Source organism: Mastigoproctus giganteus, chromosome 8, assembly GCF_048544385.1.
Source record: "Mastigoproctus giganteus isolate SK-2022 chromosome 8, ASM4854438v1, whole genome shotgun sequence".
Taxonomy (NCBI): domain Eukaryota; kingdom Metazoa; phylum Arthropoda; class Arachnida; order Uropygi; family Thelyphonidae; genus Mastigoproctus; species Mastigoproctus giganteus.
This window is the reverse complement of record NC_143582.1, coordinates 158,146,228-158,170,712: the sequence shown is the minus strand read 5'-3', so window position 1 is coordinate 158,170,712 and position 24,485 is coordinate 158,146,228. Positions and strand designations below refer to the sequence as shown.

At 37.1% G+C, this 24,485-nt stretch overlaps 1 protein-coding gene across 1 annotated transcript in view; it reads left to right on the top strand.

Moving 5' to 3' along the window:
- LOC150081954 (E3 ubiquitin-protein ligase SHPRH) overlaps positions 1-24,485 on the top strand; it is a 504,999-nt gene that overhangs the window by 167,630 nt on the left and 312,884 nt on the right. Inside the window, exon 9 of the mRNA XM_090380382.1 lies at positions 2,518-2,691. Within this exon, the coding sequence (XP_090236508.1) occupies positions 2,518-2,691 (174 nt within the window). The remainder of the gene's footprint in view (positions 1-2,517; positions 2,692-24,485) is intronic.

Sequence of the window (24,485 nt, the reverse complement as noted above, 5' to 3'; positions counted from 1 at the left end):
ATTACCCCCAGGTCCTTTTCATTCTCCACCACTGTCAGTGTAGTACCGCAGAGTTGATACATTGCTTTGGGGTTACTGTTACCCATATGTAGTACTTTACATTTGTCAATGTTAAACTTCATTTGCCACCTCTCAGCCCATCTGTTCAACCTTTCCAGATCCTGTTGCAGCAGCATAGCTTCAGTAGTGTCCTTAACGACCCTGCCAACCTTTGTATCATCTGCAAACTTAGACATTAAACTTGATATCCCATCATCAATATCATTCATAAACACCGAAAACAACAATGGACCCAACACTGAACCTTGAGGAACTCCACTAATAACATTAGTCCACGTTGAGCAGTGTCCATTGATTACCACTCTCTGTCTTCTGCCACTCAACCATCCCCTTATCCATAGCAGCAATTTGCCTCCAATGCCACACTGCTCCAATTTGTGCCGCAGTCTTCCATGTGCAACAGTATCAAAAGCCTTTCTAAGATCCAAATATATAATATCAAAGTTATTCCCTGCATCCAGTTCTTTTGTGACTACATCATAGTATCCAATCAAATTGGTCAGGCAAGACCTGCCCTTAACAAAACCATGCTGCGTCTGAGCTATAACTGAATTCTTGTCTAGATGATCCTGCAGTGCTTCTTTAACCAGTGCCTCCATTAATTTACCTGGAGCAGAAGTTAAACTAACAGGTCTATAATTACTTGTGTCAGCCTTTGATCCTCCTTTGTGAATTGGGGTTACATTTGCACATCTCCAGTCTATGGGTACCTCCCCTGAGTCCAAAGAAGCTCTCATAATTATGGCTAGGGGTTTGCATACTTCCTTTGCTGCCTCCTTTAATATAACTGGATAGATCCCATCCACCCCAGGTGCCTTTTTTATGTTTATCCTCAACAATCTCTCCTCCACTTCCCTCTCAGTTATTACAAAATCATCCAGCTCACTGCCAATGTTTACTTTACCTACATCATTCTCCTTCCTGAATAACTCCTCATGCGTGAATGTAGATGCAAAATACTCGTTTAGATTGTTAGCCACCTGAGCAGGATCCTCAACTGTTGAACCATCAATATCCAGTGGACCAATCTGATTCATCCCTTTCCTTCTCGAGTTCAAGTATGTAAAGAACTCCTTTCTGTTTTTCTTTGCATCCTTTGCCAAGGATTTTTCGTTGTCTGCCTTTGCCTGCCTAATCTCCTTTGTGACTTGGTTACAGACCAACTTATATCTATCATAGGCTTCCATGTCACCCATTAATTTGTATGTATCCCATGCATTTTTCTTCTCTGCCACATGTCTCATTAGTCCATCTGACAACCATTTAGGCCTAAACCTTGAACAATATTTCTTAGTTGGTATGTAAAGCCTGGTAGCCACCAAGATTAGTTCCTTGAATGCTTCCCATTTTGAGTTTGCTGTTGGTAACATCATCAGTTGGTCCCACTGTATAGAATTTAAATACTGTCTCAGACCATCATAGTCGCCTTTACGAAAACAAAAACCCTTCCCTTTACCTCTGATGGTAGTTACCTCCTTGAGTAAATCCCACTTCAACACACTGTGATCACTGCCACCTAGTGGTTCATTTATCTGCAGGTTCTTAATGCATGAAGAATCACTACTGATAATCAGATCAAGAGTATTGCTCCCTCTTGTTGCCTCACGAACATGCTGATTTAGAAAACAATCATCCAATAAATCCACAAAAGCCTTGCTAGTGTGCGAGTGACCAACCCACAAATTCCAGTCAATATCTGGGAAATTAAAATCCCCCATTATAAGACTCTCTGATTTACTGGCCCACTCTATTTCCCTGTACAATATATTATTATACTCATCAGAGTCATTAGGCCTATAGCACACTCCTACTCTCAATTTTGATTTCCCTATGCTTATGTCACACCAAACTGACTCGACACTGCCCTGTCCATCGATGTCAACTGGCTTCACTTCCTTTGACTTTATGTGTTTCTTAATTAATAGCATAACCCCTCCTCCCCTCCTGTCCTGTCTATCCTTTCTATATACATTGTATTCCCCAAATTCCAGTTCCGCATTACCTACATCTGCGTGACACCACGTCTCTGATATCCCAACAATATCTGCCTTTGATGTTTTGAGCAATACCTCAAATTCATCAAATTTATTTACCAAACTCCTAGCATTGGTGTACACGCAGGTATACATGCACCTGTTTCTATTCTTCCAAAAGATCAATTCCATATGGATAATGAAACAAAGGAAGCTATCAAACAAAGTGTAAATGACAATCAAAAGTTTGAAAAATTTTGTGTGCAAAATTAGATAACTGCCTGAACTGTATAGAATCTTTGAAAAGTGAAGTAACTTAAAGTAAAATGAAGAATAATTCTGGTTTTAATTTGAATTATCCTTGTATTTATGAGAAATGGTCTAGAGACAAAAGGATTTTGTTTTGAAAATAATTTTAATTTTACTTATTCATATAGCCGTAGTATAAAACTGTATATTGTAATTCACTTCTTTGTTTTCATAGATTGGAATACCTACTCAGAAAGACATGGTACACTGGCTAACTTTTTCGCCAGTGGAAGAACATTTTTATAAAAGACAGCATCAGGAATGTGCAAGGGAAGCTCTTAGCAGGATTGAAAAATTAGGAGAACTTGATGAAAAGCTGTGCTCATTTGACAGACAAACTGTGAATCGGGTAGGCAAATTACTTAATGTTGTATCAAAATTATGATAGATAATTGTGAGGGTAATGGAAAAATTCTTAACAAATTATGTTTTTAATAAGTGAGCTTCATCAACTTAGTAATGCATTCATAAGTTAAGGTTTGTTATATGTTAGGATTTGAATAAACTGGAATAATCATATCCATGCAATATGAAACATATAACACATTCTTGAGGCCATTCCTTAGACCGACATTTCTTAGCTTGTAGGTGCAAGATTTCAGAAAAGCTTTTGATACTGTTCTACATACAAGACTGCTATAGAAATTTGAGCAGTGTGTTATTAATGGCAAGTGACTGCTGTGGATAAAGAGATGGCTGAGCGGGAGAAGATTAAGTGGTGGGGTCCTCCAGGGTTCAGTGCTGGGCCTGTGATTGTTTGAAATATTTATTAATAATATTGATGAAGGCATTTTGGGCTTGATATATAAGTTACAAAGGTGGGCAGGGTAGTTAATGACTAATGCAACAGGGTATGCTACTGCAACAAGATTTAAGAAAATTAGCGAGATGGGTTTGATAAGTGGAAACAATTTTAACAACATGTTGGACAGACAACTTCTGTAATTGAGACCCACTAATATTCATAAAATCGGATAAATGCTAACTTATCATGATTTTCTCTTGTAGAGGATCTGAGTCCTCATTTTGAATTTAATTTTTAATCAATGGTTAGATTTTAAATCAAATAAAAATAAAATTTATAGGATATTAAGAAATATTATAGATATTTTAGAAATTTTAAATCATAAATTCTCTTACCTGAGATTTTTCAGGAATAACTGCATCCAGGTAAGGTATAATTAGAATTGATGGAAATAGTATTAAAAGACCTGCCTGAGATAAATGAACCAGGACAAAGGAATAAAAGCAAGTGTTGACCGAAAGTCCATGTATGGTGAATAATCCATCTTCAAAGGGGGAGCTAACATGTGTCGAAGGCTGTGTTTATATGGCCTAGGTATGATTTTACGAATATTAGCAGGTCTCGATTACACAAGTTGTCTGTCCAACATGTCGTAGTAACAAGTTTCAAGACAATAGGATTCCCATAATGTTTTTTATACTGAATTTTAACCTTGACAAATGCAAGGTACTGCAAATGGGTATCAGTTACCCTGATTAATGTATCTGCTGTGTGGTACCACACTAGGATAGTGGAGAATGTAAACCACCTGAGGATAACTGTGCAGTCAAATATGTGGGTCTCTGATCAGTGCAGACAGACTGCCAGGACAGATCATGGGGTTTTGTTCAGTAAGGTAGAGGAATTTTGCCAGTAGAGATAAGGTGGTTATCCTGTTGTATAAGGCAACAGTTAGGCTACATCTTGAGTAGTGTACAGAGGTATGAATGCCTCATTTTAGGAAGGATGTGAATCTGTTGGAATAGGTGCAGAGAAAAGCAACAAGATTTGCAAGGGAAACAAAAAAAAGGTGCTCTTACCAGGAAAGGATTCAGTTCTGCAAATTGCAGCACCTGGAGACTAGGCACCTGCAGAGAGATCTGATTGAGTTGTTTAAGGCTTTAATGCTGATGCAATCTTTCCTCTTGCTGAGACTCACACAAGAGGGCATTAATTCAAATCAAGATAGGCTGGTTGCAGGATAGACATGTTGAAACACTTCTGTCTAGTGTTGTAGAGGTAGGTCATTTTAATAAATTCGAGGAAGAACTAGACAAAATGTTATACAGGATGGACAGGTGATATGGGCTGAGTTTTCTTTTTTTTTGACTGATGCTATATAAGCTTGGTTCCTTGCATTATTTACTGCTACTAATACTAATTCACTGGTGGGGCACATAAAAATCTTGGTAGGTTGTGAAAATTTAAAAAATATATTAAATCAGTTTAACACTTCTTTTTTTTAAACTATATATGTTTCCAAAATATGTTAGAAAATGTGTAATTCCTTATAGTAGTAGTAGTAGTAGTAGCAAATGATGCAAGAAAGCACACTTATGTAGCATCAGCCAAAAAAAAAAAAAAAAAAAAAAAAACCTTGCACACTTTATCCATCCATTTACTCCAAGAATTTGTCTTTTTCTTTGAATTCATTCAAACCACCCACTTCCACAACAACAGATGGCAGTGTATTCCAACAATCAACCACCACCTTCTGGCTAAAGGTGAACTTAGGCACATCTATCCTGCAACTATCTTTCCTGAACTTTAATTTGTGTATCCTTGTGTGTAGTCTCAGCCAAAGGAAGGCTAACATCTAGCTTTCTCAATTACTGCCTTAAACACCTCAATTAGATCTCTCTGCATGTGCCTAGTCTCCAGATGCTGCAATTTGCAGAAATGAAGCCTTTCTTGTTAAGAGCACCCTTTTGTTTCCTTTGCCAATCTGGTTGCCCTTCTCTGAACTTGTTTCAGCAGATCTACATCCTTCCTAAAGTGAGGCCTCTGTACCTGTATACAGTACTCAAGGTGAGGCCAAACCATGGCCTTGTACAAAGGGATAATCATCTCCTTATCACTGCTATCAGAGTTTCTGTATATCATTGACAAAACCCCCATGAGCTTTCCTGGCAGCCTGTCTGCACTACTCAGAGAATTTCATTTCTGACTGCATAGTTACCTCCAGGTCTTTTTCATTTTCCGCTAACCTGAGTGTAGTACCATATGGTTGGTATATTACTCTGGGATTACTGCTACCCATATGCAGTACCTTGCATTTGTGAATGTTAAACTTCAATAGCTATTTCTCAGTCCATCAAACTAATTTTTCTACATCTTGTTACAGTACTTCAACCTGATTACTGTCATTAATCACCCTAATATACCTTCATCAATATCATTAATATATATTGAAAACAACAATGGACTTTGCACCGAACACTGTGGAACTCCACTAATAACATTAGTCCACAAAGAGCAGTGTCCATTGTTAACCATCCCTTTATCCATAGCTGTAACTTACCCTCAATGCCACATTGTTTCAGTTTGTACAACAGTATCAAATGCCTTCCTGAAATCCAAGTATCTGATATCAAAATTATTTTTTGCATCCAGTTCCATGGTCACTGCATCATAGTATCCAATCAGATTGGTTAGACTAGATCATTCCTTAACAAATCCATTCTGTGGCTGCAGTATGCACTCTGGGCTAGATGGTCTTGCATTACTTCTTTAATCAGTGATGCCATTATTTTCCCTAGAACAGACAGGTCTGTAATTACTCATGTCACTTTTTGATTCCCCTTTATGAATTGGGTATACATTTGCACATTTCCAGTTTACAGGGACCTTCTCTTACTCCAAGAATGCTTTTGTAATTATGGCTAAGGATCTGCTGCTTCCCTTAATGTAATTGGATAAATTTCATCCACCCCAGGCACCATTTTTATTTTTAGCTTCAATTGTCACAAAATCATAGAGTACCCTCCCCTCAGAGGTTGATAAATTTTTGACATCCCTTCCATTAAAGAATTCCTCATGTGTGAATGTAGATGCAAAATACCCATTTATTTTCTCAGGAACCTGAGCAGGGTTAGAGTTATGATGTATAATTAATGCATAAGTCCTTATTTTGTTAATGATATTTATATTTGTGATTCTTCTGTATTGAAAATACAACTTCTAATGTGATGGATGACCTTACAGTTTAAGTGAGTTGCAGTATAAAAAGTTGAGAAGTTTTGCCCTAAATTATGAGAAGTACACATGGATTAAAATTTTTATCATAATGATCATGAAAATAGTGAAAATGTTATTTAACTTCAGGAACTAAAGATAGTATTACCACATCCCTAGGGTTTTTCCAATTTTGTATAGAAAATCACCAATTGAATTGATGAGCTATAAAAAAAAAACTTCTGGTAATCCATACTTGATGGTAATCCATACTTAATTGATGGAATTAAAAAAAAAAAAACTGTCACTTGTATAATAAATATCAGTTTTCAAAAAATGGTATTTCTACATTTGCCATAATGAAACCCAATTGATATATTGAATATATCACAAATTGTATTTTCTAGTAATGGAATAAGTGTTGTAGGTGTTGTAATTGTTTATCTGTAATTAATATATACAAGGTGTGGCTATTAAATAATGAGACTCTGCATTCAGCCAACCATACACTAAGCACTACCTGTGAAACAAAAGCACATCAGTTGACCTTGAACATCTCCCTAGTTGTCTGCCAAGTCACATTCCAAGATACTCATTTGCTTTTCATTTGCATATTTTCATTACCTTTTTTTTTTTTTTTTTTTTTGCAGTGTTTCAGAAAAATGACAGATAAAAGAATCTAACAATGAATCAACCTCAGGTTTTTAACAAAACAAAAGAAAACACCAGTTTTCTTTTGTTGTTATGTCAAGGTTGATTTGTTGTTGATTTCTTTTTGATTTATTTTGTTGTTATTGTCAAGAGTTGTTATGTCAAGGTTATGGGGAAGATACTATGTCAAGAGCTTCAATGTTTGAATGGTGTAAAAGATTTTTAGAAGAAAGAGAGAGAGAAAATATTATTATTATTATTAGCCGTATGGTGCAAGGAAGTCTGAGGTTTATGCTGTACCAGTCAAAAAAAAAAAAAAAAATTTCTTGCTGAGAGAGAGAGAGAGAGAGAGAGAGAGAGAGAGAGAGAGAGAGAGAAGTAGAAGGGAATCGCCAAAAAAAACAAGAAATAGAAAAATGATGATATCCAGCTCTGGACCCTGGGGTAAATGGATGATGATGAATGACCATGCCATTCAGTATTCTTGAAAACTGAAGAAAATATGGACTGGGTAAAGACATTGGTTGAAATTGATTAGGACAGTTGTAAAGAAGTGCTTATCACTTAAGCATTAGAATGGTTGAATTAGAAGTTAATATGGACAAAAAAACAGTTAGACAAATTTTAACTGAAAATTTTTAGGCATGAGGAAAGTGTGTGCGCCAAGATTGTTTCAGAAAATTTGATTGAAGATCAAAGAATGAGAAGACACCAAGTTTGTGAAGTTGTTTTGAAAAAAGTCGAAGATCTAGACTTTCTGAATATTGTAATTGCTTGCGATGAAAGTTAGCTGTTCTAGTACGACACAGAAACTAAAAGACAGTCAAGTTGCTACAATGGATAAAAGGGTGGTTGAGTGGGAGAAGACATAAAAGTAGTAATCAGTGGATGCTGCTCTTCAAGGACTAATGTTATTAGTGGAGTCCCACAGGGTTCGATGTTGGGCCCACTGTTGTTTTGTATATTTATCAATGATATTGATGGAGGTATATATCAGGCTTAGTGTCAAAGTTTGCAGATGATACAAAGGTTGGCAGGGTTGTTAATAACAGTGCAGCAGGCCCGCGTTATAACGCGGTTCGCTTTACGCTGATTCACTATAACGCTGTTCTTATATTATAACCCATATCTGACTATAACGCTGTCACAAATCACTATAATGCTCCTTTACAGATTGCATTTTTGGCATATTTAACGATATCATTTCATTTGATGGAGTCGATAGCTTAAAAATGAATAGAAAAACAGCATTAAAATGTTTCCCACATTCAGTGAAATTTTCTCGCATGCTAATTTAATTGGAGTACAGTGACTTATGTAGTTCTGAGATCAACATTTTAAAAAATGATCAAGTATATGCCGACCGGGCTAGCCGGGTGGGTAAAGTGCCTGCCTGGCAACCCAAAGGTCGTGGGTTCAATTCCTTCCTCAGGCTTGGATCAAAGTACTGCAAAAAAAAAAAAAAACCTTGGGAGGTGCATTATGGCCACAGAAGCCTATGCGCCAACAACTACCAAAAAAAAAAATGATCAAGTATATTGCGTGTATTATTTGCATTATATGCATTTATCCAAAATCTAGTCATCACTCAGTACAGTAACCTTGTGCGTAACGGACAGTTTACTCAAACATTGTATCATAATTAATGCAACCAGTGCAGTTACATTTTCGAAGAGTTAATAATGACGGATAAGAATGAAAAAGCAACAATGTCTGGACGCAGTATGAAGACTATAAATGTAAGAAAAAGACTGAATTTGAAAATTAAATTAGATGTTTTGAAGTGAATCGATTCCTGTTAACGACAAGTGGATGTGTGCCATAATTTAGGGGGTAGAGTACCTGCCCGGCAACCCAAAGGTCGCGGGTTCGATTCCCGCCTCGGGCTTGGATCAAAGTACTGCAAAAACCTTGGGAGGTGCAATATGGCCACAGAAGCCGATGCGCCAACAACTACCAAATCAAAGCCATAATTTAGGACTGACAAGTTTAACTGTAAGAACAATTATAAAAAATAAAGAATTAATTTTAACAGCAGGCAAGACAGCTGTTCCACTGCAAGTAACTAGGGCTAGGTCGGCTATTAGGATTAAAATGGAGAGACTTTAACTAATTTTATTGAAGATAATATCCAATGCAGAATTCAGTTAATTTAAATATTATTAAAAAAAAAAAAAAAAGAGAGAGAGAGAGAGATTAGCCTGTATGATGATCTGAAGAAAACTCGTCTAAAAAAAAATGTGGAACCATTTAAAACTAGTAAGGGCTGGTTGAATAGATTTAAAATCCAGGGAGAAACCGCAAGTGCAGATCAAGGAGCTGAAACTTTCAAAAAAGAACTTGTTAAAATTATTGAATAGGGGTATTATGTGTTATACTTCTCAACAAGTTTTTAACATAGATGAAGCAGGACTTTTTTGGAAACAAATGCCTAAAAGAAGTTTCATATCTTTCAATATGAAAAAAAAAACATGTCAGGTTTCAAAGCGGCGAAGGATCGGTTGACTTTATTGTTGGGTGGTAATAATGTGGGGTATGAAGAGGTCCTCTTACCAAGAAAGACTTAAGTTCTGCAAATTGCAGCGGCTGGAGACTAGGCACCTGTGCGGTGATCTGATTGAGGTGTATAAGGCTGTGGGGGATTTCAAATTAAAACCCCTTTTTACCAGGAAGAGGGCCAAAATCGACACATGTAGAATAGATGTGCAGAAGTTCGCCTTTAGCCGGCGGGTGGTTGATTGCTGGAACGGGCTTCCATCTGTTGTTGTGAGGGTTGATGAGTTGAATGAATTTAAGGAGGAACTGGAAAAACATTTAGAGAGAATTGTTTTGTAAATTTTTTTTTTTTTTTTTGGCTGATTTTGCATAAGCTCATACACTTGCTTTCTTGCATCACGTGCCATTACTACTACTACATTTTTCATGATTAAATTCACCGATTAAATTAAATCAATTAAAATCAATTTAGATCAGTTAAATTCATGCTTTTAATTGGAATTTTAAGTTTAATTTTAATACGTAAGTAGTTACCTCATAATTATATACGTATGTAATGCTGAATATTTTATATATACAAATATTTGAATATTAAACATTTTGACCGACATTTGTGCATCTTTTCACTACCGTTTATTATTGATTAGGAAATGTCCTATGGCACTGACTGCAACTCACAAGTACATATGTTACTTTATGGGAATGCGGCGCTTGCTTAGTGCAGATTCACTTAGCGCTCTGTTTTTCTGGAACGAATTACCAGCGTTAAGCGGAGGTCACCTGTAATGACAGTGTGCTACTGCAACAGGATCTAAAAAATTTGGGCAGATGGGCTGAGAAGTGGCAACTGAAGTTTAGCAGTGACAAAAGCAAACTACTGCAAAGTATGGGTAGAAGTAACCTCAGAGAAATGTACCAACTGTGTGGTACTACACTTTGGGGTGGTAGAAAATGAAAAAGGCCTGGGAGTGATCGTGCAGTCAGATATGAAGTTTTCTGAGCAGTGCAGACAGGCTGTCAGAGCAGGTCATGTGGTATTGTCAATGATATACAGGAATTTTGCTAGTAGGGAAAAGGAGGTGATTCTCCCTTTTTTATAAGGCAATGGTCAGGCCATGCTTTGAGTACTGTGTACAGGTCTGGAGGCCTCATTTTAGGAAGGATGTATAGTTGCTTGAGCACGTACAGAGAAGGGCAACAAGATTGGGTGGGGTACGAAGAGGTCCTCTTACCAAGAAAGGCTTAAGTTCTGCAAATTGCAGCGGCTGGAGACTAGGCACCTGCACAGTGATCTGATTGAAGTGTATAAGGCCTTGAATGGGTTGAGCACGCTGAATTCTGTTGGGATTCTTCCACTTGTTCAGATTACGAACCTAAGGGGGCATAAATTCAAATTAAGAAAAGACAGATGTAGAATAGATGTGCGGAAATTTGCCTTTAGCCAGTGGGTGGTTAATTGCTGGAACAAACTTTCATCTGTCGTTGTGGAAGTTGATAGGTTGAATAAATTTAAGGAGGAACTGGACAGGCATTTGGAGGGAATGGTGTGATTTTTTTTTTGGCTGATGCTGCATAAGCTCATACACATGCTTTCTTGCATCACATGCCACTACTACTACTACTGCTACTACTATTTGAACAGAGAAGAAAAATGCATGGAATGCATATTTCGTTGTGGAAGTTGATAGCTTAAATAAATTCAAGGAGGAACTGGACAAACGTTTAGAGGGAATGAATGTGTGAAATATTTTTTTTTTTTTTTTTTTGTTTGATGCTACATAAGCTCATATGCTTGCTTTCTTGCATCACATGCCTCTATTATTACTACTAAGACAAAACAATCCCCCAGATAAAAAAACAAGAATGTCAAAATCAAGATTGAAAACCATGAATTTTGCTTTCTTCGATATTAAAGGAATTATTTTAGCTGAATACATCTCACCAAATCACACCATCAATAAAATATACTACTTTTAAGTTCTGACAAGGCCGCATGAAAAGATTCGAAGGAAGTGAGTGAGAAACCTGAATTATGGAAAGATGATTGGATGCTCCATCAAGACAATGCTTTTACATACAACACAGAGAGATTTGTTTTGTCGCCAGTTTCTGGTGACAAAACAAATCCCTGTGTGTGAACATGCAACCCTACTCATCAGAACCTGGTGAGTTAGGACCTGGTGCATATGGGCTAATGTTTCACTAGCGAGGTCTGCTGGCAGCTCTTAGGAAATCATGTGCACCATGCCATGTCACATTTTTCTCTGGATTGAAATGGAACCTACTAAGATAATAAGGAGAAAATCCTTATGTTTAACTAAACAGCACAATATGCCATATTGTGTGGTATAGCATATTGTGCTGTTTAGCACAATATGCTATACCACAATAAATCTAATGAAAACTGCCCTACCGGACTTCAATTGGAAGAGGTCATGCACAGTTGGGATATTAACCTCCAGCATATCTTTCGAGACATTGCTACTTCTGACCATTCCCAAACTTTTTTCTGACCTCTGTGTGACAATTTCTTTCTGTGATGAGGAAAATACTCCCTAGCAAACAGCAACTTTCAGCAGCTACATGAAACACATCCATAGAAAAGTCAGAGAAACTACATATCTATGCTGATGGCTCCAAAACAGATGCAGCTGTAGGTACTTCAGCAATTTAGTCCACCTTTTCAGTAACTGTTTCTATTGCTACTGAATAAAGAGTCTATACTGTAGAATTGTAGGCAATAAAACTAGCCCTAGATAACATAAACAAATCACCATTTCAAGCAAACTCTGATATATACAGACTCCTTAATCGTAGTCACTGAGATTGAGTCAAATTTTTCTCCCTCTCATCCCATCCCAAAACAGATCAGATCCAGATTATGTCACTATCAAACATCCAACCAGATGGTTACCTTCTGCTGGATCCCTGGTCATGTTGGGATCTCTGATCATGGCATGAAGATTAGCTTGAAGATTATGCTGCTACACAGCCTGACACTGGGCATTTCCATCACCTGAGGGTGGCTATACTGACCATAAATACATTATTAAAACAGCATGTAGGAACCATGTGGCAAACTCAAATCAATAACAAACTCCTGCAGATAAAACAAAAAAACAAAAAAAAAAACACTACATTTGTGAACATCTAGTTTCAGGAGAAGCAGGCAAGAAGTGATTTTGTTAATACTTCACATTGGTCATTCCCATCCAACCCATCTGTATTTGCTTATAAGAGAGATTGGCTTATATTTCCCCGGGTTTCTTGTATCTTCGTCTTTAGGCTTCAGATATGTGATTCCTCGAGTGAGAAACTTTGGGATTGTCTCTGGGTGCCTTATCATTTGGGGAACTGCTCTGCCTGGTGCTTGTGTGTGCAAGTGAGCTTCTTTTACCAGCAGTTGTGGACGTTATCTATTCCTGGAGTTTGCCAGTTATGAGAGTTCTTGATCATCTGTTTTACTTCTTCTTCTTCCCGAATCTCCCATCCTCTCATTTCTTGTATGTCCTTGGTTTTCTTGCATTCTAGTTCTATCCAGGTGGCTCGGCTGCTATGTTTTACTTCCCTTCTCCATATGTTTCCCCAGAAATCCTCAATCGTCTTCTTCTTCTTGGGTGGTCCATTTCCTTGTTTCCCGTCTTCTCTGAGATTCCTGTAGAAACCTCTTTGGTCCTCATCGAAGATTCAGTTGTTTATTTTCCTCTTGGAGCTCTCTTTCTGAGTGCAAGGAGGTTCTGCTTCAAGTACTCTCTTATTCTCTAATTTTTTGTCTCATGTTTGCTGTCGACGCTGTCTCTCTTGAGGATGCTCTTCATTTTTCCAATTAATTTCTTACTCCTATTGCCCTGTTGGTACTGGGTCAATTGGCCTATCTTGACTCTTAATTCTTCTATCTTCTGTCTTCTATCTGAAGTCTTCTTTCCCAAGCTGGTGGTTCCTTCTGTTTTTGGTTCTTCTGCTGCTGGTCTCTCGCTTCTCTTCCATTAATCCTAGTGGCTGCTACTGCAGCACAATACACGGCTGTGTGGATGGCCTCCAGTGTTGCACCATTGCTGTCGCGGTAACGCCGTGTTATGTGCCGATTCAGGTGGTCTGTGACTCTCCACAAGGTTCTGTTCGGCCTCTGCTTCAGTATCATGTGAGTCTTTGTGGGGTCCATTCCTTCAAATTCTGTTGGGCCTTCTTCCACTCATACTCTGTTCTGGATATCACGACCTCCTCTGTTTCCACTTCAGCTGCTGTGGGTTGTATTTCCTCTTGCTCCTCTGCCTCTGGTTCAGTGGTGGTATGTTCTTCCTCCTCTGGTTCCATATTCTTTACCCTTTATAGTTGATCGCTCACGTCCTGCTTGATTTTTTTCCAAGATTGCAGGGGCTATTAGGTTCTTCGTGATGATGATCCTTCTCTGGTCCGCTATTCGCTGTTCGGTGACCTGAATATCTGGGAATTGTTCCAGCCATTTGGTATGTAGTCTCGCCCTGTAAGTTGTCATATCGGTCTCTAGCTTCGTTATTTCATAGTATGCTTGCATGATGTACGTATTCATTTCAATGCACCACTTCATGTGTTGCTGTTTTCTCCCTTCCTGGGTGGTCATTAGCGCAGTTGCACAGGAAATACTTCCAGTTGGTGGGGCTGGATGGTCTTGCCCTTCTCTTGTGGTAGCCATACGGGGAACAGCGCCACTCACTCCACTGTCTTCCTCAGGAGACCCCTCTGATTTTTTGAACCGACCCCTCTGCCTAAGGCCTGAACGCTCGTGACTTTATCCTGTGCCACACTCGATGCAGTATGATTAATATTTTTCTGCGACATCATCCATTATTGGAGGTGGACCTGTTTAGCTTCGCTTATGTCTGGTGGTAGTTCTCACGAGTGATGCCAGATGGCGCCACAATCTGCCTTAGCCACCACTCCGCCCTTGGGGTAGGTAGGTTCCTTGGAGCAACTTTCACGATGTTTATTTATTTTATTAATTTTTATTACTATTAATTAATTTATTATTATTATTCTAATTTATTACTATTATTATTATACCTGTCTCCCAGCGTGATGGAGCCGCGTTCGCTTCCACAAAGGCGGTACTCAAACCTGGGTACATCAGGTTGGTAGTCCAGTGTCATTACCATAGGGCCATCACTCCCCTTATTATTATTATTATTATTCCTGCTAGAGGGTTAGTGTTAGCATGTCTACTGTATCAACACTCCAAGAGAAAATTGGAAATTTTTGGTAGTTGTAAGTTGTTAAATTCATTCTTTTGTTATTTATTTCATGCAAGTACTTTATCTGAAACGTCTTGTATTGACTACTCCAAAGTTTTGCAAAAATTAATCAAAATATATGCAAAAAGTGCAACCTACCGCTGCACGTGCAAGAAGTGATATGTCATGGCTGCAACAGTGGGTATCATTACAGTTGCTCATTGAAAGAAGCAACCTATAAAGGAATGGCGAAACAAAAGAAACAGCAGTGGAGGTGTATATTGTGCAGGAAAGAAGAGAGGGAAGAAAGAAGTGAAATTTCCTACTCGGCAGAAGAATTTCATGACTTGCTGCATTCACCAAAAGAAGTGAACAAAGACTTAGAAGCTACACAAAAGCAGGCGAACACCCTTAATATGGAAGATGTACTGAGAAAGCTATCCAGTAAAATCCATTTGCTGGATTTACTAATAGAGATAGTACCAATAAAGAAGCAAATGGCAGACCTGAGAACAGAAGGAGAAGATATGAAGAAATCGATTTCATTTGTCTCAGATTCCTTTGACAGAATACAAAAAAGCATAAGCAAACTACAGGACTCCAAAACAGCAATCGGCAAAAGAATTGTGGAGCTGGAAGCTTCATTCAAGCAAAATGAGGAAAATTCCAACTTGCTTAACTTAAGGATAGACTCGATAGAGCAGCAGTTGTTAGCGAATAACGTAGAAATAGTAGGATTAACTGGATTAGCAGGCCAAGATCTAGAGCTTGTAATACAGCAGCTAGGACTTGCATTGAAACTACAGCACAACAAAGAAATAGAACACTATTACATACCAAACAATAGGAAAACAAATGACAAGCCAACACTAATTGTGAAGTTTTCAAACCATGTGGCAAAGGAAGAATGGATGAGAAAGGCAAAGGAGATCCGACTAACAGCAAAAGATATATATCAGAACAATAGCAATATCCCAATCTACATAAATGACCACTTAACAGCCCACCTCAAGCAATTGTTTTGGGAAACAAAACAATTAATAAGAACTCACAGTTACAAATTTTTATGGCTAAAACATGGCAAAATTTATGTGAAGAAGAAGAATGAATCTTCAAGAGCCATTAGAATTCAGAGTTCAAAGGATTTGCAGTTTATAAAATACTCTTTTATTGTGAATAACTGAAATTTCCAGAAATCTATATTTAAGGTAAAATTAAGACATCAGGTATGCTTTTTGAGGAATCACAGATTTTCAATTCACCTTTACATTTTATAAATAATCAAAATATTCAACCTCTTATAATTGATAAAAAACAGTTCTTTATGGTAGCTCTAAATATCAGGTCACTAAGAAAAAATTGGTTTAACTTCTTACAATATATAAATGCAATGAAAGAATATATCTCATGTATAGTTTTAACAGAAGTTAACAAAAAGTGATGAAATTTCCAATTATAACATACAAGATTATGATAAGGTCTATATATTGAGAGAGTTGAGAAGGGGTGGAGGAATAATAATATACTATAGAACATACTTTAGGGCAATACAGGTTTACCACTTAACTCAGTCTTGTGAAAACTGCTGTGTCAAATTATTAGGAGAAGACCCAGAAAACACATTCATATCCAGAATTTAAAACAAATACACCAACCGTTTAATTATAATGGTTTAATACTAGAAACTAAAATGTACCAAACGATACTACACTGTAAAATGATATATGCAAAAGACTGATTTACAAAATAAATATACGATGAAACTTTAATATACAATAAAATATAAATAAAATACTTAAAATACAATAAAGATAAAAGCGATAAAACATTGACTGAAGCTTTCGGAGGCTTCCGCCTCCTTTCTCAACAACAATGATGTTTAAGCAATACATCCTTAAGTAACAGGCTCACAGCACACGTGGTTGACCAGGCGCATGCTCAATATTTCTTCCATACGATCCAGAACAGGAAGCGGCTCGGGAGCGTGGAAATATAAAACGCTCGTCTTTTGCCAGGACCACAGCTTCTAGTAGGGGGTGAAATCAAACACCCCTGTCCCTATTCATACTATTGTTCTCAGACGAGCCTATCCACAAACTCTCTAGCCACTTACGGTCCCAGAACCTATGCGCCCGGTCAAGGATGACCGCATTCACCGGGGAGACCTGATGTGGGGGAGACAGGACGGCGACTAAAAGACCATCTGGGGGAGCACATGCAAGCTATACAGACCGCAGAGTTCAATAAGTCCGCCATTGCTGAGCATTATTGGGAGAAACATCATCAGGTCTCCCCGGTGAATGCGGTCATCCTTGACCGGGCACATAGGTTCTGGGACCGTAAGTGGCTAGAGAGTTTGTGGATAGGCTCGTCTGAGAACAATAGTATGAATAGGGACAGGGGTGTTCGATTTCACCCCCTACTAGAAGCTGTGGTCCTGGCAAAAGACGAGCGTTTTATATTTCCACGCTCCCGAGCCGCTTCCGGTTCTGGATCGTATGGAAGAAATATTGAACATGCGCCTGGTCAACCATGTGTGCTGTGAGCCTGTTACTTAAGGATGTGTTGCTTAAACATCATTGTTGTTGAGAAAGGAGGCGGAAGCCTCTGAAAGCTTCAGTCAATGTTTTATCACTTTTATCTTTATTGTATTTTATTTATATTTTATTGTATATTAAAGTTTCATCGTATATTTATTTTGTAAATCAGTCTTTTGCATATATCATTTTACAGTGTAGTATCGTTTGGTACATTTTAGTTTCTAGTATTAAACCATTATAATTAAACGGTTGGTGTATTTGTTTTAAATTCTGGATATGTACTCTCCCAACCTTAGAGGCCTTTTTGAAGATAAACACATTCATGATTTGTGCTTTTTACAGGCCACCATCAGATTCAATAAACAGCTTCCTAATAGAATTAGAAAACATTATTTTGCAATGGGACGACATACAAACAGATAAGATCATACTAGTAAGAGATTTTAATATTAATTTACTAACCGATGGAACTGATAGTGTGATACCCAGATACTCTGCAATCTTAAACAATTATGGATTTGAACATACCTTATTTGGAATAACTAGGCATCAAAGGATGGAGGGTAATAGAACAGTCAGCTCTTGTTTGGACCACCTAATTACAAATATCAAGTTGAAGTATGCTATACTATGATTTTTAGTGTTTCTCATCAACCATGGAATAAAACGAAAGACGAAAAACCCAAATTTTAAAATATTTAATATTTACAATAAATTATTTACAAACAAAATACCATATTACTGATAGTAATTTTAAAATAAGACAACTGTGATATACAGGATAATAATAAAATACCGAATTTAAAATGCAATAAAATATACTAGGTTAAAAGCGCTAAAATACTAACTGAAGCTTTCAAAGGCTTCTGCCTTCTTTCTCAACAGTGTACTTCTATTCTGCGGTGCATCATTAAATACCAGCAGGTTCACGGTGCGTCTCACGTGAATGTGTACTGTTCCCGTCAGAACCGGAAGTGGCTCGGGAGCGTTTCAGGCAAAAACGTTCATCCCCTCCAAGGATTACCGCCTCAAAGAGGGGATGAATGCGTGTGCCCCTATCTCTATTTATATTTTTCTCAGTAGAACTAATTCGCAAGCTCTCAAGCCACTTGCGGTCCAAAAATCTATGCGCCCGATCAGTGATGACCATTTCATCTGGAGAGATTTGATGTTGCTTCTCCCAGAAATGTTCAGCTACGGAGGATTTACCATAGTCTGCATTTCTTATCGCATTTGTGTGCTCCCCCAGACGATCTTTGAGACGCCGTTTTGTTTCTCCCACATAACACTCCCCACATTCCGGACATTTAGTACTGTATACGACCCCACTTATATTTTCATTTAAGACAGGGTCCTTCACCTGTGACACGATTGTGTGCAGCTTCCTGCCTGGGAGCTGCACACAACGTGTCTGGTAATTCCTTAACGTGTCTGCACACAACGTGTCTGGTTTATCCGAGCTAAACGCTCGGATAAACCCGGATAGTAGGGAATGTGTGCGGTGGCTATTGGCATGAGGGACTCACTTCTACTCTGCCCTCCACTAATGTATTTCTCTATGATCCTCCAGGGGTAGCCACACTTCAAAAGATCCGCCGTAACACGTTCATACTCCAAGTTTCTATCCTCTGAGGTACTACAATGGGATTTTGCCCTATCCACTAATGCTCTTACTACACTGTTCCTGTGATAATTAGTCTGCGCTGAGTTGTAGTGTGAATATTGGCCCCTGCACATAGATTTTCTAAATACTTTTGTTTTCAAATGCTGGCCTTCTCTACAAATCAGCACATCCAGGAACGGCAAAACCCCTCCTTCCTCTGCCTCAGAGGTGAATTGTATGAACGGGGAGAAGCTGTTAAGAAAATTCAACGTATCATCCTCACTCCCTTCCCGAATAACTGAAAACATATCATCAACATACCTTTCCATGGATGCATAGGGAGAACTGTAGTGTTAAATAGTCTGGACTCGAGCTCCTCCATCGCTAAATTAGCTATGATGGCACTGATGGGGGAGCCCATAGCTGCACCGTTAACCTGCTTGTACATGGTGTTATTAAACACCATGGTAGTAGTACTCGAAAGACATAACTCTATTCCTTTACACATGTCCTCTAAGTTTAGTTGCGTCCTATTGTTCAAGGTGGTGTCTCTTTCTAAGTTCAATTCACCTCTGAGGTAGAGGAAGGAGGGGTTTTGCCGTTAATATTTTTTCAAATAAGATAATACAAATTATAAACAATTCGAGGTTTAATACCGAGAGAAAAGTTAATCATACAGCCAACAACACAAACACTGGGAGTAGCAGGATTAAGCTTAGGAAACCTTGGATGACTAAAGAAATAGAAGAACTAATGGTACAAAGGGATAAATATTTCAGGCAGTATAGAAATTGTCCATCAAAGAAAGAACATTATCACAATTATAAAACACTCAGAAATAAAGTGACAGGTATGATAAAAAAGCAAAAAAACACTTATTACTATCATCTTTTCATGGATAAGCAGATAACACAAAAGGATAAATGGAGCATTATAAATACATGTCAAGTACAAGGAAGAAAAAGTCAAGGGGAAACCAAATTAAAACACTAGTAGAACAGATTTCTGGTGCAAACAAACAATATGAGGCTGCAAATAGGTTTGCCAAAGCTGTATTAGATCTCAACAGATATTTAATACATTATTGCCAAGATTCCTTGACTCAACAAGATAGGCTTCCTCAGATAATGAACTCTTGTGTAGTCTTAGCTCCACATTATACTGAGATTCTTAAAATTATAGAACAATTAAAGAACAAGAACTCTTACGGACTGGACTGTATTACAATAACCGAGGTAAAGAGAAACAACGAACAGTTCTCTGTTCTTTTGGTAGAGCTAATAGCATGGATGTTAGAGTTGGGAAGCTATTCTACAAATTTACTCTCATTTAAGTTAATTCCTATATATAAAAAGGGACCACCTGATGACTTTTGCAATTACAGACCAATAACAATACAGTCAATTTTAAATAAGATAATAGAAAATTATATATTTTCCCATATAAGCAAATATTTACATCAATATGGACTGTTAAACAACTCTATTCTCATATCAGAAGGGCAAGAGCACACAGACATTATTAGAGAACTTAGTAGATTCTCTAAACTTACATTTAAACAACAATAATTTCATATTGATTTTATTTATAGATTTGACCAAAGCCTATGACCTAATTGATATTCCAATATTGCAACAGAAATTACTGAAATATGGTATAAGGGGAAGACTCAATCAACTCCTAGCAAATTATTTAACCAAGAGAAAAATAACAGTAGAAGTAGAAAATACAAAGGGAAAATCTTATAATGTAAAGAGAGAAGTACCTCAGGGCACACATGCTGGGCCAATCATGTTCAACATCTATATAAATGACATATTCGAAGTAATTAAGAACTCCTTTATAAAAATTTATGCAGATGATATAATCTTATATACAATAGGAAAGAACCTAACAAAAATGGAGAATGATTTACAACAGGATGCAATACATTTACAAACTTGGTTGCACGATAATAAATTAGCACTCAGCTTTGAAAAAACAAAATTTTTGGTAATAAGGCCTCCTCATCAAACCTTGGACATTCAACCCTCTGTCAAATTGCACAAACATGATTGCCTACATGATCAGAATTTCAAGAATTGCAAATGTCTAACTGTGGAAGAAGTTTCAAATCATTGTTACCTTGAGTTTTGGATTGACTACAGTCTAAGTTGGGTAATGCATGTAACAAACTTGTACAAAAAAATGAGATTTTATGTGTACTTTTTCTACTACATTAAGAATAAGTTAAATCTTAGAACAAAAGTTACTTTATTTTATGCATTAGTGGACTTCCAACTCAGTTATTTAGTAAATATATGGGCACGAGCAAATAAAACAGAAATAAGGGCAATAAACAACTTAATGAATAGGATTCTGAAACTTTTAATGTGGACAAACTCTTGGAATGACCTGAACAAGAGAAGGCAATTTTTGTTGAAACATAAAATACTGTATCCAGTTCAAAAACTGAAGTTAAATCTATTCTTAAAAAATCTTAACACTATTTTTGAAGAATTGAATCTGCAAAGAAATGTCTCACAAAATTTAAGGAACCCAAAAGCAATTACTTTGCCTCACCCTAGGATACTAAATAGATTTGGAGATAGGCACACAATGAATATAATAAACAACTTGTTGGCTAGCATTGATTTCAGGCTCAGGAGAAGTTACCCCATCTCCAAATTAAAATTCCTAATAAGAAAATTCTTGATACTCAATGACACAGTAGATTAGAATTGATATGCAGATAAACTACTACCTCTGTTTACAGTGTGGAATATACTATGTGTAGTGACTTCATAGTCTTTTCTGTAAGATAACAAATTTGTACAAAACTGTTGTAAAGGAAGAATTACAACTTGTTGTCAAGAAATTTACTTTTCTTAACAAGTTCATTTATTGTAAACGAATTCTCTTGATAAATAAAATTGTATTGTATTGTATTGTATTATTATTATTATTATTATTATTGTTGCTGCTGTTCTTATATTATTTCTCCCTGATTGGGGGATTCCACTCCATGACGAGTACTGCTACCAAGTACACAGGGTGGTTGTAATGGCTGGTGTTACTGTTGGTTGAAGAAATCTCTGACTATCCTATATATCCTATAGGTGTTCAGGATTGTGACTTTCTGGAGTTCCTTGTAGGTGTTCTCTGGGAGACCTATTGCTGCTAGGCTGCTATGTAGGGTCTTGGCATTTTGGCACCATACCTGTGGTTGACACGATGATCAGGATGGTCGTTACTTGTTGCACATGCCACATCTCTTTGATCTCCTGTCTTAGTTTCGTTTACTTCCTGATTTTTTTCCCCATGGGTTTTCTGCAGATTGCCAGCGTTGGGTACCGCCATGTCATTCAGATAGGTAGCCTTTTCCTTCTTGTCCTTTAGGTGCACTTTAGCCCAAGCTTATGCGGCATTAAACCTCCATAACACACACACACACACACACACACACACACACACACACACACACACACACACACACACACACACACACACACACACACACACTTCTTGTCCACAAGGGCTATGTCCGGTCTGTTGTGTGGGATTGTCTTGTTGTTGTTGTTATTTTAGTTTTTAGGAGCATTAGCAACTAAGGCCATATTGCTGGGATATACTGAGATTCTTAAAATTATAGAATAATTAAAGAACAAGAAATCTTATGGACTGGACTGAATTACAGTAACCGAGGTAAAGAGAAACAAAGAACAGTTCTCTGTTCTCTTGGTAGAGATAATAGCATGGATGTTAGAGTCGGGAAGCTATCCTACAAATTTACTCTCATTTAAGATAAATGAGAGTAAATTTGTAGGATATATAAAAAGGGACCACCTATATATAAAAAGGGACCACCTGATGACTTTTGCAATTACAGACCAATAACAGTACAGTCAGTTTTAAATAAGATAAGAAAATTATATATTTTTCCACATAAGCAAATATTTATATCAATATGGACTGTTAAACAACTCTCTATTCTCATATCAGAAGGGCAAGAGCACACAGACATTATTAGAGAACTTAGTAGACTCTCTAAACTTACATTTAAACAACAATAACTTCATATTGATTTTATTTATAGATTTGACCAAAGCATATGACCTAATTGATATCCCAATATTGCAACAGAAATTGCTGAAATATGGTATAAGGGGAAGACTCAATCAACTCCTAGCAAATTATTTAACCAAGAGAAAAATAACAGTAGAAGTAGAAAATACAAAGGGAAAATCTTATAATGTAAAGAGAGGAGTACCTCAGGGCACTCATGCTGGGCCAATCATGTTCAACATCTATATAAATGACATATTCGAAGTAATTAAGAACTCCTTTATAAAAATTTATGCAGATGATATAATCTTATGTACAATAGGAAAGAACCTAGCAAAAATGGCGAATTATTTACAACAGGATGCAATACATTTACAAACTTGGTTGCACAATAATAAATAAGTAAAATGTGAGTAAAATAAGTAAAAAATAATAACATAAGTAAAAATAATTTCATAATAAAATTTTTATTAAGTTCTCATCCGACACCTTATTCCAGGAGTCGGCAACCTTTTTTTGAGTGAAGAGCCATTTTTGATCTAATTAAAAAAAAAAAAAAAAAAAAGAATCCGAAGAGTCGCACCTCACCTCAGCTGGGAAGTGGGGGGGAGGCGAGAGTTTTTTTAAGAAATGGAATAGAGTGGGAAGATGTTTATTAAAAAAATATATATTTTTAATAAACATCTGAAAAATTATGAAATATTATTTATTAATACTGAAAAAAACGTAACAAATATCCAATTAGGTACAAATTAATGTGACTTTTGCTGATGAACTTCTTGAGCCTGTCTCTCAACATCATGCTAGTATGTCATAATTAAACATGCTGAGCTTTAAACATGCCTCGCATTGTTCAGACAACGGTTTCTTGATTTATTTTAATCTAGTTCATGCTCAAAAATATTTGCTCGCAGAAATATGTCAAACCAAAAACTGAGAAAAGTCCAAATGCAAATATTTTCAAATTTATATATGGGTCCGGTAAGCTACTCCACCTATCGAACACAATTTGGTCTACATTTTAAACTCATATATCGCTGTCCATTTGTGTAGAATTGCAAGGGCAGCCTTTTGCCCTTCCAAATCTTCAATTTCAGTTTTAAGGCATTTTAGTCTTGCACTCCACATGTCCTTGATTTTTAAGTCCTCTTAACTCCATTTCAAATTGTGCTTCATGTGAGCTGTAAAGTTAAAGAACCTCAGTTACGAGTTAAAAGAGCTGCATGTGGCTAGTGAGCCGCAGTTGCAACTCCTGTCCTATGCCGACTTCTTTTCTTCCTCTTTGTGTGTCGGTTGCTGAATGACGTCCGAAGCAGCCATGAATCGACATATTTTGCTGAATTGAAGCGGGTCAGAAGCAGGCCTACAATTTTAAGAAACAGTAGTGAAGAAACTGTTTTCATCATCAATGAAGCGCTGGTTGGGCTGGTGATCAGATTCATTTGCGAAAATCCTAGTTCACATTCACTCGATGAAATTGATATCTTACTCAGAGCGTTCATCAATTTCTTCAATTCTTTCTAAACCTTCTTATCTATTAGGTATCTTTGAAATCCACGAATTGCATCTATTTCATTTAACTGTAACCTGATTGACAATTTTCTAACTTCACTTTCACCAAATGCCAACAATTCATGTTTAGAA